Below are 12,887 nucleotides of genomic sequence, written 5' to 3' on the forward strand. Positions count from 1 at the left end.
TCTTAGTTTTTGGTTCTCATCCTTTGGTTCTGTTAGTATACCTGGTTATTGGATGCCAGAATGAAATATGGAGGCTCTGGATGATGTTTTTCCTCTCAAGGATTTGTTTTTCTTCAAGCAATTAACCATATAGATAGATCACCTTGGTCCTATCAGGCATTTGACATATTTAGAGGCTGCTTTTCAGACTTGACTTTGCTGGGCTATTTCTTGGCTTCCCTGTAAGGCAGTGGTTTTTAAGCATTTTGGTCTCAGGTGATCTGTTTACATTCTTAAAAATGGAGGAAGAGCTTTTGTTAGTGTTTTAGCTATTGATCTCAGGATCGTGAGTTCAAGCCCTGCATTGGGCTCCATGTTGGGTGTGGAGCCTACTTAAAAAAAAAAAAAAATTAAGCCCAAGAAATGAAAAAATATTTATTTTAAAATAACAAGCCCATTAAATGTTAACATAAATAGTATTTTTAAGAAAAAAGCGATTTTCCAAAACTTTTCAGTGAGAACAGTTGGCATTTTTTAAAAAAGATTTTCATTTATTTATTTGAGAGAGACAGAGATAGCAAGGAGAGCATGAGCAGGGAGGAGAGGGAGAAGCAGGTCCCCCACTGAGCAGGGAGCCCAGTGTGGGGCTTGATCCCAGAACGGAGGGATCATGACCTGAGCTGAAGGCAGATGCTTAACCGGCTGAGACTCCCAGGTGCCCCACAGTTGGCATTTTTAATTTGCAAATCTCTTTAATGTCTGGCTTAATAGAAGACAGTTGGATTCTGCTTCTGTGTTCAATCGGTTGTGCTATCACAGGTGAGTGAGCCAAAGAAAAAGGCAGAAAACATCTTAGTATTATCATGAAAATAGTTTTGACCTTGAGAGTACTTTGGAAGGGACATTTTGGGAACTGCTGCTTTAGGTCCTAGCCTTCAATGGTCTCAGTGCAAGCCTGGTGAGTGCTTCACGGGGCTCCTCTCCCAGCCTCCCAGCACCAATGCCCAGCTGAACCTTTCCTTAGTTTTTCAGTGTCTTATAAGTGGCTTTCTGCTTGATTCCTTTGCCCCTCAGCCCCACCTCACATGCAGCTCAGGAATTGGTGCATGCCACAGAGTGAAATTGCATGCAGAACATCCACTTCATGTTTCTGTATTTTCCTTTTGTTTTGTTTCTTGATCTTTTGAATCCTAGCTGCCTTGGTGACCCTGAGCCCCCATTTTGCTTTCCCCATCCAGGGAGGCCGCCAGAAGGTCCTGCCCCAAGGGGAAAGGCAGAGGCGAAAAAACCTCTCTCTAGGATCTTGGCTCCCAAAGCTGAGGCTGCTCTTATTACTCTCCAGTACTTTCAGACTAGGCTTTTTTTTTCCTTTGTATTTTATTCGGCTCATACAGTTCTTCACAGAGTGTTAGTCTGATATAAAGCCTCCGTCATAGCTGGGTGTGGATGTCAGCACACAGTTCTCCAACTTGCTTTTTAACTTGTTTATCTCGGAGATCCTTCCCACCTCTTTGTTCTTTCTCAGTCTTTTATGGATGGGACATTGGTGGTTTAATTACAGGGTTTCCAGTGTGTGTCTAATTAACGGGTGTGAGCTTGTATACGTGCACATATATGTGCAGGTTAAACTCCCAGGAGGGGAACTGCCACGTCTCTAATGCTATGAATGATTGAGAGCCGTCACCGAATTGGCCTCCATGGTGGCGAACCACTTCGTCCTCCCCCCAGCATGTCTGAGAATGGCAAACTGGTTTTAGCCAAATGGCCTCATAGCCATGGCCAGACAGGAGATAAGAGCTCTCCCCTTCCCAGCTGACCTCTGTGCCTGAAGCCAAGTCACACTGTGGTCTCTCCCAGGACACATTTGACATCCGGATCCTGATGGCCAAGTCTGTCAAGTACACAGTGAACTTCTTAGAAGCCAAAGAAGGAGATTTGCACAGGTACCAGCACCCATGCCCCTCCTGCTAAGCCTGGCTCCTGCTGGGGTCTGGGGCCAGCACAGACTCCCCCAGGCCTTCTGCCCCAGGGCGGGCAGGCAGGGGCCCCGGGACACTGCACCCAGCCACCCGTCTTCTCCCCTGGCAGTCCCTGTTTGGCTTTCCCAGCAATCACTGCCCTTTGCCTTCCAGGATAGAAATCCCATTCAAATTCCACATGCTGCATTCCGGGCTAGTTCACGGTCTGGCTTTCTGGTTTGATGTCGCCTTCATCGGCTCCATGTGAGTGCAACAGTGCAAAGCATGCTGTGTGCTCCTCCCTGCCCCGGCCTCAGGGGCTTCCCTGCAGTTGTGACCCCCAGGCCTGGCTGGGGGCTGGGAGGACAGGATAGGACTCCTCTAGGCTCCCTTTCCCCCCTCCAAAAGCAGTGAGAGCTCCCCCTTTGAGCCAGAGACTGTTGTGGGAGGGGGTGTCTTTTCTGTTCTCAGTGACGGTCCTTCATGGGACCTGGTCTCTGTCTCTTGGCACAGAGGTCAAGTGAGTGGGCCCCCATGGCTGTGGATCTGTGTGTGTGTGCATGCGCGCGCGTGCACGTGCGTGTGTCTGGGACGCCTGGGCAGCCAGCCTGTCTCAGCTCCAGGGCCCCAGGGGACCCATCAGAGATGCCTGGGGAGAGCTCAAGGTGCACAGGGTGGTGGCTGCAGCCTGATCAAACGTGTGCCTGTCCTTGCTTGGCAGAATGACAGTGTGGCTATCCACAGCCCCGACGGAGCCCCTGACCCACTGGTACCAGGTCCGCTGCCTGTTCCAGTCACCACTGTTCGCCAAGGCCGGGGACACGCTCTCAGGGACATGTCTGCTTATTGCCAACAAAAGGTGTGAGCTGCCACCTGGGGCTGGGGGAGGCAGGGGTCTGTCTCCCCAGCCAGCTCATGGCCGTCCTCCCCTCCCTTCTCTGCAGACAGAGCTATGACATCAGTATTGTGGCCCAGGTAGACCAGACGGGCTCCAAATCCAGTAACCTTCTGGATCTGAAAAACCCCTTCTTCAGGTATTATGAGCCCGCAGCCTGAAGTGGGGGGGCGTGCCCCTCCTGACCCGCAGCCTCTCAGCCCTGCCCACTGGTCGGTCGGTCTGTGCTGCAGATACACAGGCACGACGCCGTCGCCCCCGCCCGGCTCCCACTACACGTCCCCCTCGGAGAACATGTGGAACACGGGCAGCACCTACAACCTCAGCAGTGGGATGGCTGTGGCCGGTGAGTGGCCCCCGTGTGGCTGGGGCCAGGACGCTCCCGGGGGGCCCCCCGCTGGGGCTCTTCTGCCCCGGAGGACGCGGTCTCCCGCGCCCTGACCTGGCCCCCTCTGCGCACAGGGATGCCGACCGCCTACGACCTGAGCAGTGTTATTGCCGGCGGCTCCAGCGTGGGCCACAACAACCTGATTCCTTTAGGTGAGCATCCCCTGGGGTCCGGGAGCGGCGCGGTGGGCGGCCACGGCTCTGTAGGGCTTGGGCTTTCTGTGCCGCGGTCTCCTCTTCTCGGGGGGCCCCCGGCGGAGGCCCTGCCGCTCCTCTCTGTCTCACTGTGCAGCCGCTGCGCCCACCCTCCCCACCCCCGGGGCGAGAGCCTGGGCCGGGCTGGGGGCGGTGACGCCGTCTCCCTTCCTTCCTCCCTCCCTCTTGCTGCGCAGCCAACACGGGGATTGTCAATCACACCCACTCCCGGATGGGCTCCATAATGAGCACGGGGATTGTCCAAGGTAATGGTGGGCCGTGGGAGCGGACCCCCGGGCCACCCGCCCGCCCTCTCGCCTGCTCGCTCTCTCTCTCACTCTGCTGCGGGTCTGGGCGGGCGGGGGGGGGGGCAGAGCCGGCCCCTCAGTGCCCGTGCCCCCCCCTTCCCCCCCCACAGGGTCGTCGGGCGCCCAGGGCAGCGGCGGCGGCGGCTCCAGCGCCCACTACGCAGTCAACAGCCAGTTCACCATGGGCGGCCCCGCCATCTCCATGGCCTCCCCCATGTCCATCCCGACCAACACCATGCACTACGGGAGCTAGGCCCCTCGGCGCGCAACAGACTGACAGCACCAGGAAACCAAATGAAGACCCTGCCCACCCCCCCACCCCCCCGCCTGGGCGGCTCTCACCCCTGGGCCGGAGAAGCCCAAACACCCGGTCACGGCCCTCTTTGCTATGGGAACTTGGACACTTTTTTACACATTGCCGCCGCCGCCCCCACTCCACCGCCCACCCGCATCTTGGCCCTGAGCGCGTGTCGCTGCCAGATTTTACACAAGATCATGTCGTGGGAGCCGTTTTCCCCTCCTGCCCTCCCCCCGACCTGGGTTTGACATCTTCTGTAACAGGCGTGTCCAGGCCTGACAGCTGCAGGCCCGGTGGGGGGGGGGGGGGGGCCCCCCCCCCCCCCCCGGGCCCCCGGGCCCCCCCCCCCCCCCCCCCGCCTGTCTCCAGTGGGGAAGGCAGTCCTGACTGGGCGGGGCCTTCCCTTCAACTACCAGGCCTTGGTCACAATGGGCGTGACATGCTGCTTTTTTTAATTTTATTTTTTTACGAGAAGAACCAGTGTCAATCCACAGACCCTCTGAGAGAACCAGGCCGGCCGGGCCGAGCCAGCAGCCCCTCTCCCCCCACTCAGAGGCTCAGTGGTGAGGGGCAGCCCTGCCGAGTCTTCAGGACAGGGGTGGGGCCAGGCCTCTGGAGACCCGAGGCCCCCTCCCACCAAAGGGTTCACCTCACACTTGAATGTACAACCCACCCCGGCTGTCGGGAAGGCCCTCCGTCCTCGGCCCCTGCCTCTTGCTGCTGTCCTGTCCCTGAGCCCCTGCAGGTCCCCTCCCCCACCCCTGCCAAGAGTTAGAACAGGTGGCCCCGCGGGCCCCAGGCCTGGAGGGAAGGGTCACTGTCAGCCGCTTGGGGCAGACATGAGAAACCTCAAGGATCGATCGTGGAAGGCGTCCTTTCTCCTTGTAGCTCACATTAGGCCTGTGTATTTCCCTCAACATTTGTAGACGCTCCAGTCCCTATTACTATGATGGCATTTTGGTCCCTCCCCAGCCTGGGAAGGGGCCTTGCAGGGACCTCCGCCCCCCCCCCAAAACAAATAAACAAGGAAATGTATGTTTCAGCAGAGGCAATGTTCTTCTACTTCTCCCCCTGCCCCCCATTTTCTAACACCTCCGAACACGGATGTGGTGGAGCTCAGGCTAGGCCCTGGGACCTGCTCCCTGGGCACCCAGGAGGAGCAGGCCCAGTTGAGGCTGGGGTGACCCCCTCTGCTCTCCCGACCGTCCCATCAGGGAAAGCAGAAGGCCTGGCAGGGAGCCCAGGGGGGGGCGACAGCCACCGCGGAGGCTCCCTGCTCAGCTGCCCCTTTCCCACCTTTATATAAATTCTCGGAATCACCTTTGCATAGAAAATAAAAGTGTTTGCTTTGTAAGAAAAGTCTGGAAAGTAGCAGAGTGGTCTCGAGGTGTCAAGGTAGCCTTCAGTCATCGTCTGAGGGGCAGGGCAGGCCGAGGTGTCCCCTCATGGTGGGCCTGAAAAAGAGAGACTCCTGGGAGTGGCCCTGTGGCTCCTCGCCTCGGGGAGGAAAGGCGGGAGCAGCCCCTCACCTGCGGGCTCGGGCCTTCCTAGGTTGCCTTGGCCCTTGGGGTGGGCGGCAGCAGCAGCTTTGGGGGCAGAGACGAGGCCTGGAGCGGAGGCGCCAGGTGCTCCAGAGGCAGCGGCCGGAAGAAGTAAAACTGAACCAAAGCCCTTGGGGTCAGTGTTGGTGGGGGTCAGTGACACCCCCCCAACCCCGAGGCCCAGCCCTGACCGCCGGTACCTTGCAGCCCACGGCCAGGAGGGCATGGAGCAGCACGACAGTCGAGAGCAGCACCGCGGCCACCAACCTGGTGTCCTCTCGGATGACCGGCCAGAGGGTGAACACCAGGGTAGCGGCCGACAGGGCCAGGGCCAGGGCCCCAAAGAGCCACTGCAGCCACGGGACGGGGATGAGCCACAGGACCTGGGGGCGACACGGGCAGCTGGCTACCAGGCCCTCCGCGCGGCACCTGTCGCCCCGCCCGCCCCCGCCCGGGGCCACACTCACCACGGTGGGGATGAAGACGAAGAGGGAGTAGCCGTAGACGCACACGGTCTCCAGGAAGGTGTAAGGCCCCATGCGCTCCCGGACCCCCTTCCGCCACCGCAGGAAGCCCCACAGCGCCAGCGGCACCAGCCAAACGTAGCAGTAGATGGTGACGCCGGCCACGGTCACTGTGGGGCGGGGGGCGAGGCGGGCCGTCACCCCCGGGGCTCCGCGGCACTCCCAGCTCGGGCAGGGCCGGGGCCTTGCCCGTTTCACTTACCCTTGTGGAACTGGGGGCTGTAGTGGATGGAGGGGTCTCTCCTCTGGGCCAGCACCAGGGTCAGGTTGCCAGTGACGGCCAAGACGAAAGCCAGCGTGGCACAGATCCAGAAGGGGCCTGTAGGCAGGGCGTGGTGAGGAACCCAGGGCTCCCAGGACAGATGACCTGTCCCATCCCAACCGTGCTGGGCCCCAAGCCTCTTTCTAAGCTCCAAGCTACCTCCACCCCCACCTTACCCTTCCCCACATCGCCAGTGATGACCTGGGGTGGCTGAATCCAGCGCTGGCTCTCAGTCCCTCAGTTTTCCTGACCTTTCGATAGCCTTTGCTGTAGCTGATCGCTCTCTCCTGGAAACACTCCCCCTATGCTTTCTAGGACTTCATGCTCCTAGCTTCTGCCATGTCACCTCCCTGGCAATTCCTCAAGCTCTGTGACTCTCTGACCCTTTAATAACGAGGACGCTGTAGGGCACAATCCTTAGCTATCCTCTTCATCTGTTCAGCCCCCACGATCTTGTCCAGCATCAGGACTTTATGTCACCTCTAGCCTGATGTCTCCCAAGTATCTCAAATCCGGTCTGTGCCCTGAACCACAAGCTTATAGTCAACATTTCCACGTGCACAGCTAGGCCTCTCCAACTCCACCCTCATGCTCTCCCCTCAAACCCGCCCAGCCTTTCTAGTCAATAAGTGACAGTTCCATCCTTCTCGCGGTCCCAATGAAAACCCCGGAGCCACCTTGCCTCTCTCCTCCCACCCCACCTCTGACGGGTCAGGAAATCCTGTCAGCTCCACCTCTGAGACCTAGTCCACAGTCCGACCGGTGCTCCCCACCTGGGGCTAGGCCCCATCATCCCACACCTGCCAGAGGAAGCCTCAGAGCCCTGAACTAAGAGTCCTTCTCACTGAGGCCTACAAGGCCGGCGCAGTCTCTCCTCTCACCTCTGTGACCTCATGCAGCTCACTACTCCAATGACAATACTGCCCTACCCCTGGACCTGTGCCCCCTTCTGGAATGTTCTTCCCCTAGGTCTCCTCACCACCATCCACACCACCAAAAGGCCTGTTCTCTCATCCTCACAGGGACCTTCCCTGTCCAACCCATGCAAAGTGGCAACTCACAACCTCTAAGCTGTTTGCTTTTCTTCTGAGCCCTGTGGCCCGCAGCAGCCTTTTACGTAACTGTCTCCCCAGACAGAGTGTGCATTTCCCGCTCCCCGGGAGTGCCCCCGCTTTCTTCTCAGCTGGAATCCACAGACCGGCACTGGGTCCACATGTGCTGAGTGAATTCTCGAGCTGAATGCACACCACCACTCACCATACAGGTCCGGCCGATTCCGCAGATGGTGCCGCACAAAGTTGTGGCCAGGCCGGGGCAGCAGTGAGCCTCGGATTCGGTCCAGGACCTGGAGACAAGGGGGGGCCCAGAATGGAAGCCTGCACGGGGCCCCTTAGCCCCCACAGAGGAAAGGGCCAACCTCCTGCCCTGCCCTTAGAGGCTCCTTCCTTGCTGACCTCCCATCTCCTCTGCCTACAAGGGCTCAGATGTTCCCGCTAGGTTCTTGATGGGCTGGAGCCCCTTCCCCTGGCCAGTCTCAATACCCCAGTGTGCTGCCACTCTGAAGGACTCTTTTGGGCCGGTCATCTTTCTCTTTGCTTCTCCCTTCTCTTGGCTTGGCTGCCCTGAACAGCCTGTCATGCTGTGACATGTCTGGACTGTGAGGTGGGGGACAGTCAAGTCCTTGGCATCCTCCTGCCTACATCTCTCTCTACTATGTCCCCTGTTCTGCGCCCCAGGTTTATTATTTCCCTCCCTGGCCTGGGGCCTCTGCTCCACAGTCCTTGTACCACATCTGCTAATTCCACTCATTCCTCTCCGGCTCTAAACCCGTCTATGGCTTCCCAGCACCCTCAGGATAAAACCCAAACTCCTTAGCACAGCATACGAGGCCTTTGTGGTCTGGCTTCTGCCCGCCTGTCCCCCACCTCACCCTCTCCAACCAGATCAAGTGACAGGTAGTTCCTGTGACAGTTCTCACCTTCAGCCCTCCGCATCTGCTGTTCCCTGTGCCTGTAACACGTGCTTCCCTTCACTCTGCCCAGCTGAGGCTTCCTTCTCCTTTCCATCTCGGCACACTCCTCACCTCCTCCAGGAGGCCCTTCTCTAACCTGCCTGAGCACGTGTGTCTGTGTTCCCATGAGCCCCGGTCACACCACAGTCCTGACTGCGCACCACAGTTAGCCTGACCAGCCTGCGTGGGAAGTTGTGTCCCCCCGGGTATCACTAGCACTCCGGTGCCCAGGAAGGGCTCAGTGATAGTGGCTGGAGCCCCGTGTGACTGCAAACCCCTTCAAGCCACCAGCTTCCCGGGCCTGACCTGGGATGTGTCCACGTCAAAGAAACTCTGATAGTAGCCAAAGGTCCAGAATCCCGGCTGCTGCTTCTCCTCCTGCAGAAGCTGCACAACATGGGCTTTCGGTGGCTGCCCTTACAGCCTGGGCAGAGGGTGGGCGCAGGGCTGGGGGCAGGCAGGGCCGCCGCGGACTCACCGCTGTCCTGTCACTCTCCTCGGCCTCCTCCTCAGCCCCATAGCTGCCACCCGAGTCCACCACCACGGCCACGTGCCCCTGCGGGGTCAGCTGATCGCTTCCACTGGCCGTGGCCGCATCTGGGGTCTCGGCCAGCAGATTAGAAGCTTCCTCGAACTCTATCGAGAAGGAATATGGGACACACGCGTGTTTGGGCAGTCAGGACAATGTGGTTTCACCCACGGCTCATGTGGGGGCCAAGACTCCAACTGGGGCCACTGAAGGGCCCAGCTTCCTCAATTCTGAGCAGTTGGAAGGTGTGCTCCCCCACTCCTTGCAAAGGCCTGCGATTTAAGGCTGGTTCTGGGATGGGGTCAGGTCTGGGACAGAGGCTCTGCTCGGAGATCGGAGCTGAGGCTGGGCGTGGGGTTCGAGTCCGGGGTGGGTACCGTGCCTGGGTCGGGGTTAGTGCTCATGGCTGACCGGGATTCAGGCTGGCGGTCAGCAGGAACCTGGGCGGGAGGTTCCGCCCGGCGGAGGCAGGAGGAGCTCGGGCCGCGTCGCCGCCGCACTCACCGTGGAAGACCAGCTCGTCGGCCGCTGCCATGGTCGCTCAGGGGCGTCACCGCACCCCGCTCTGAGGACAGAGGCCAATGACGCCCGCCCCCAACCCTACCCGTGCCCCTCCCGAGGCCTCTCCCTCAGCCCCGAGCCCCGCCTGGCCGCTAGGGCACCGAGCCGGGGGTGAGCTCGCCGCCCGCGCCCCAGCCCCACAGATGCACCCCGCCCCCCTCACCTGAGGCTCCCTCAGCCGGCGTGGCCCAGGCCCTCTGCGCCTGCGCGGCCCGCCTCCCCGCCACAGCCGACCCCGCTCAGAACGGACAGCAACATCCGGCACCGGTCCGTTTTCTATCCCCTTCCGATGGGAAGCCACTTCCGGCACTGTTGCCGCTTGCGCATGAAGGCCCCGGGCCTTTTTCTTCGCATACCCGGCGTTTCTCTTCGGAAAAGGGACGCCAAGCCGGAAGAGAATGGCGACGGCCGCTCTGAAGAGATTTTGGTCCCGAAACCGTGAAGAGTCTGGTGTTCCAGCGGCCGCGAAGCCGGGCGTGTGGACGCGGTTGGGTGAGTAGCGGCGGGAGGCGGCGGGGGGGTGGCCGCAGCGGCCTGCTCTCACCTGTTCGTTCTGCTTCTCTCCCCTCAGGTTCCTGGGCCCGCGTGCTGCTCCGAGACTACGCCGAGGCCTGCGGGGACGCGGCGGCGGCGGCGCGGGCTCGGCCCTGGCGGGCGGCCGTGTACGCGGGGCTGCTGGGCGGCGCGGCGGCGTGCTGCGCGCTGGCGCCGAGCGAGGCGGCCTTCGAGGAGGCGCTGCTCGACGCGTCGGGAACCCTGCTGCTGCTGGCGCCGGCCACGCGCAGCCGCGCCTCCGAGGACTACGTGCAGCGGCTGCTGTGGCTGCGGGGGCGCGGCCGCCTCCGCCACGCGAACCTGGGCGTCTGCGCGCTCGTGTACGAGGCGCCCGTGGACGCCGAGGCCAGCCTCTACCAGGCCCGCTGCCGCTACCTGCAGCCCCGCTGGGTCGACTTCCCGGGCCGGATCCTGGACGTGGGCTTCGTGGGCCGCTGGTGGGTGCTGGCGGCCCGGATGCGCGACTGCGACATCAACGACGAGGAGTTCCAACACCTGCCGGCCCATCTGCGCGTCGTCGGGCCGCATCAGCTGCTTTCCGAGACCAACGAGCGGCTCTTTGATGAGAAGTACAAGCCTGTCGTGCTCACGGACGATCAGGTGGACCAGGCGCTGTGGGAGGAGCAGGTCTTGCAGAAGGAGAAGAAGGACAAACTCGCCCTGAGCGAGGCCGACTCCCTGGTGCGGTCGGAAGTCCCCAGATGAGACCCAGGCCCGGGTCGGGATCGGGCCCGAGCCCTGGCGGACCGCCTGCCCGGGATGGCGCAGCGGGTGTGAGCGAGCCTCAGGTGCAGAGTGACTTAAATAAATTGTGTGCAGAGTGTGCTTTCCCTGGGTTTTCACAGCCTTTTTGGCCACTCTCCCTCTCCTCTCGTTCCTTGTCAGCTGAGGCTAATTCAGAATTAGCTTGGTCTAGGTCGAGGTCTAGGTCGAGGTCTAGGTCGGTCTAGGAGTTGGGGGAGAGCAAAAGCGACAAGACCAGGTAATGTTTATCGCTGCCAGAGTGAGTAATGAGCCTTACATAACATACACACGTAAGCCTTTTTCTTTGAGCCTCAGAGTCTTCAGACGAAGGTTAATCACGTTTGTCAGGTGACTCCAAAGCTCTCCTAAGACCATTCAGATACTCATTTTAAATTTGGAGCTGAAAAGTTTATCCTCTTTCATTTTCATGAGTAGCATTTTTAGTTATTTTGAAATAAAGTTAAAAAATAGTTCCAGGGGCACCTGGGTGGCTTAGTCGGTGAGGCGTCTGCCTTCCGCTCAGGTCATGATCCCAGGGTCTTGGGATGGAGCCCTGCATCCGGCTCCCTGCTCTGTGGGGGTCTGCTTCTCCCTCTCCCTCTGCCCCTGCTCCTGTGCCCTCTCTCTCACCCTCTCAAATAAATGAATAGAATCTTTAAAAAAAAAAAAAAGTTTCAGAGGAAAGTGGAAAAAAATAGAACAAAGGCATTCTCTGTACCCTTCACCCAACTTACCCCAAATAGTAATGTTTTACAATAAACCATACCAAACCAGGAGATTGCCAGTGGTATGACTACAGATTTTACAGGGAATATTTTTGCAAAAACAACCTTTTTGCCCTACATATGACAGTGATGTTAAAGTGATTTGGAAGGGAAAAGGATTTTTTGATCTGGAATTATCTATGGAATCATAGATTCTGTTTATATTTCAGTAACCCTGGAAACCCAGAATCCTACGGAATGGAATAGGTGGTTAGTATACAAAGCTGGTACTTAGGTTGTGATAATCCTACTTTAAAAACAGGAATGAGATTACCTTTGTTACCTAGGTGGCCTGTGGCTAGTTAATGAAACCAGGACATGAGGGGTTGCCTGGCTGGCTCAGTCGGAAGAGCATGTGACTCTTGATATTGGGGTCATGAGTTCAAGCCCCATGTTGGGTATAGAGATTACTAAAAAAAAACAAAAAGCAAAAATAGAAATTCAAAAACCCAGGAAACAACCATTTTTGTTGTGATGTTTGAGTTCATGTGTTTTGCCATTCAGTTTGATACTTAGACCTTCCATTCATACTAGGGGTATGCTGGACACATGGTGATTTTTATATCCTTATTTTGGGGACAGGAGCATCTTATAAGTCAAAATCTTCATTTTACAATGGAAAAACTGATGTTCAAAAAGTTGATTTTTCCAAGGCTATGGCAGAGCCATGATTCAAACTGTAACTCCCAATCCTGTGCGTTAATCCTCAAACTCAGGCTCCTATATTTGATCCTAATAACATCCTGCCAGACATTATTAAATGCTGCTATCATTAACCATGAATAAAAATTGAATACAGAAATAAGTGAATATAAAAATAAATGTAATGAAAACAAAAGGCAAATGATACTAAATTATAATATTATAGTGTTACCCTAAAGACTTGGCCTAAATCCTGATGTTTCTGTTCAAGAAAGCAATATTAACCAACCTGAGGGAAAGGTTTAAGACACACTGGCATCAAGTGAGACTTGTTTCTCACTGTGATCAGAAGTATTTTTTTTTTTTAAAGATTTTATTTATTTATTTGACAGACACAGCGGGAGAGGGAATACAAGCAGGGGGAGTGGGAGAGGGAGAAGCAGGCTTCCCGCTGAGCAGGGAGCCCGATGCGGGGCTCGATCCCAGGACCCCGAGATCATGACCCGAGCCGAAGGCAGTAGCCCAACAACTGAGCCACCTAGGCACCCCTCACTGTGATCAGAAGTATTGAGAGAGAGCTGCATGGCCTCACTGCCTGAGTTGGTTATTAAATGCCACTTGTGACATTCAGCCAGGGTGTGTCCCATGCAGACCCCCTGCAGGTGTGAAGCTCAGAGGAGTAGTTGGCAATAAATGACAAATCAGTGTTCCTAGGGATTTGGGGGCTTAGTGTA

At 57.6% G+C, this 12,887-nt stretch overlaps 3 protein-coding genes across 3 annotated transcripts in view; 2 read left to right on the forward strand and 1 right to left on the reverse strand.

Moving 5' to 3' along the window:
- Nucleotides 1–4,039, forward strand: part of CARM1 (coactivator associated arginine methyltransferase 1) — a 39,716-nt gene extending 35,677 nt beyond the window's left edge. The window contains exons 9-16 of the mRNA XM_032396018.1: nucleotides 1,837–1,922; nucleotides 2,112–2,201; nucleotides 2,659–2,796; nucleotides 2,882–2,971; nucleotides 3,066–3,178; nucleotides 3,295–3,372; nucleotides 3,612–3,680; nucleotides 3,833–4,039. Of these exons, the coding sequence (XP_032251909.1) occupies nucleotides 1,837–1,922; nucleotides 2,112–2,201; nucleotides 2,659–2,796; nucleotides 2,882–2,971; nucleotides 3,066–3,178; nucleotides 3,295–3,372; nucleotides 3,612–3,680; nucleotides 3,833–3,975 (807 nt within the window). The 3' untranslated portion in view covers nucleotides 3,976–4,039. The remainder of the gene's footprint in view (nucleotides 1–1,836; nucleotides 1,923–2,111; nucleotides 2,202–2,658; nucleotides 2,797–2,881; nucleotides 2,972–3,065; nucleotides 3,179–3,294; nucleotides 3,373–3,611; nucleotides 3,681–3,832) is intronic.
- A 1,343-nt stretch (nucleotides 4,040–5,382) lies between these two features.
- On the reverse strand, nucleotides 5,383–9,698 carry YIPF2 (Yip1 domain family member 2). The gene is made up of 10 exons (XM_032396019.1): nucleotides 9,612–9,698; nucleotides 9,392–9,452; nucleotides 8,837–8,994; nucleotides 8,665–8,745; nucleotides 7,605–7,692; nucleotides 6,288–6,404; nucleotides 6,029–6,195; nucleotides 5,762–5,944; nucleotides 5,550–5,678; nucleotides 5,383–5,474 (listed from the first exon to the last, which is right to left on the reverse strand). The coding sequence occupies exons 2-9, from the start codon at nucleotides 9,420–9,422 to the stop codon at nucleotides 5,568–5,570; spliced, it is 936 nt and encodes a 311-aa protein (XP_032251910.1). The 5' UTR covers nucleotides 9,423–9,452; nucleotides 9,612–9,698; the 3' UTR covers nucleotides 5,383–5,474; nucleotides 5,550–5,567.
- Nucleotides 9,699–9,819: 121 nt separating this feature from the next.
- Nucleotides 9,820–11,256, forward strand: TIMM29 (translocase of inner mitochondrial membrane 29). The gene is made up of 2 exons (XM_032396020.1): nucleotides 9,820–9,940; nucleotides 10,020–11,256. The coding sequence occupies exons 1-2, from the start codon at nucleotides 9,847–9,849 to the stop codon at nucleotides 10,706–10,708; spliced, it is 783 nt and encodes a 260-aa protein (XP_032251911.1). The 5' UTR covers nucleotides 9,820–9,846; the 3' UTR covers nucleotides 10,709–11,256.
- The last annotated feature ends 1,631 nt before the right edge of the window (nucleotides 11,257–12,887 follow it).

The sequence above is a fragment of the Phoca vitulina genome, unplaced genomic scaffold, assembly GCF_004348235.1.
Source record: "Phoca vitulina isolate PV1807 unplaced genomic scaffold, GSC_HSeal_1.0 scaffold89, whole genome shotgun sequence".
Classification (NCBI taxonomy): Eukaryota; Metazoa; Chordata; class Mammalia; order Carnivora; family Phocidae; genus Phoca; species Phoca vitulina.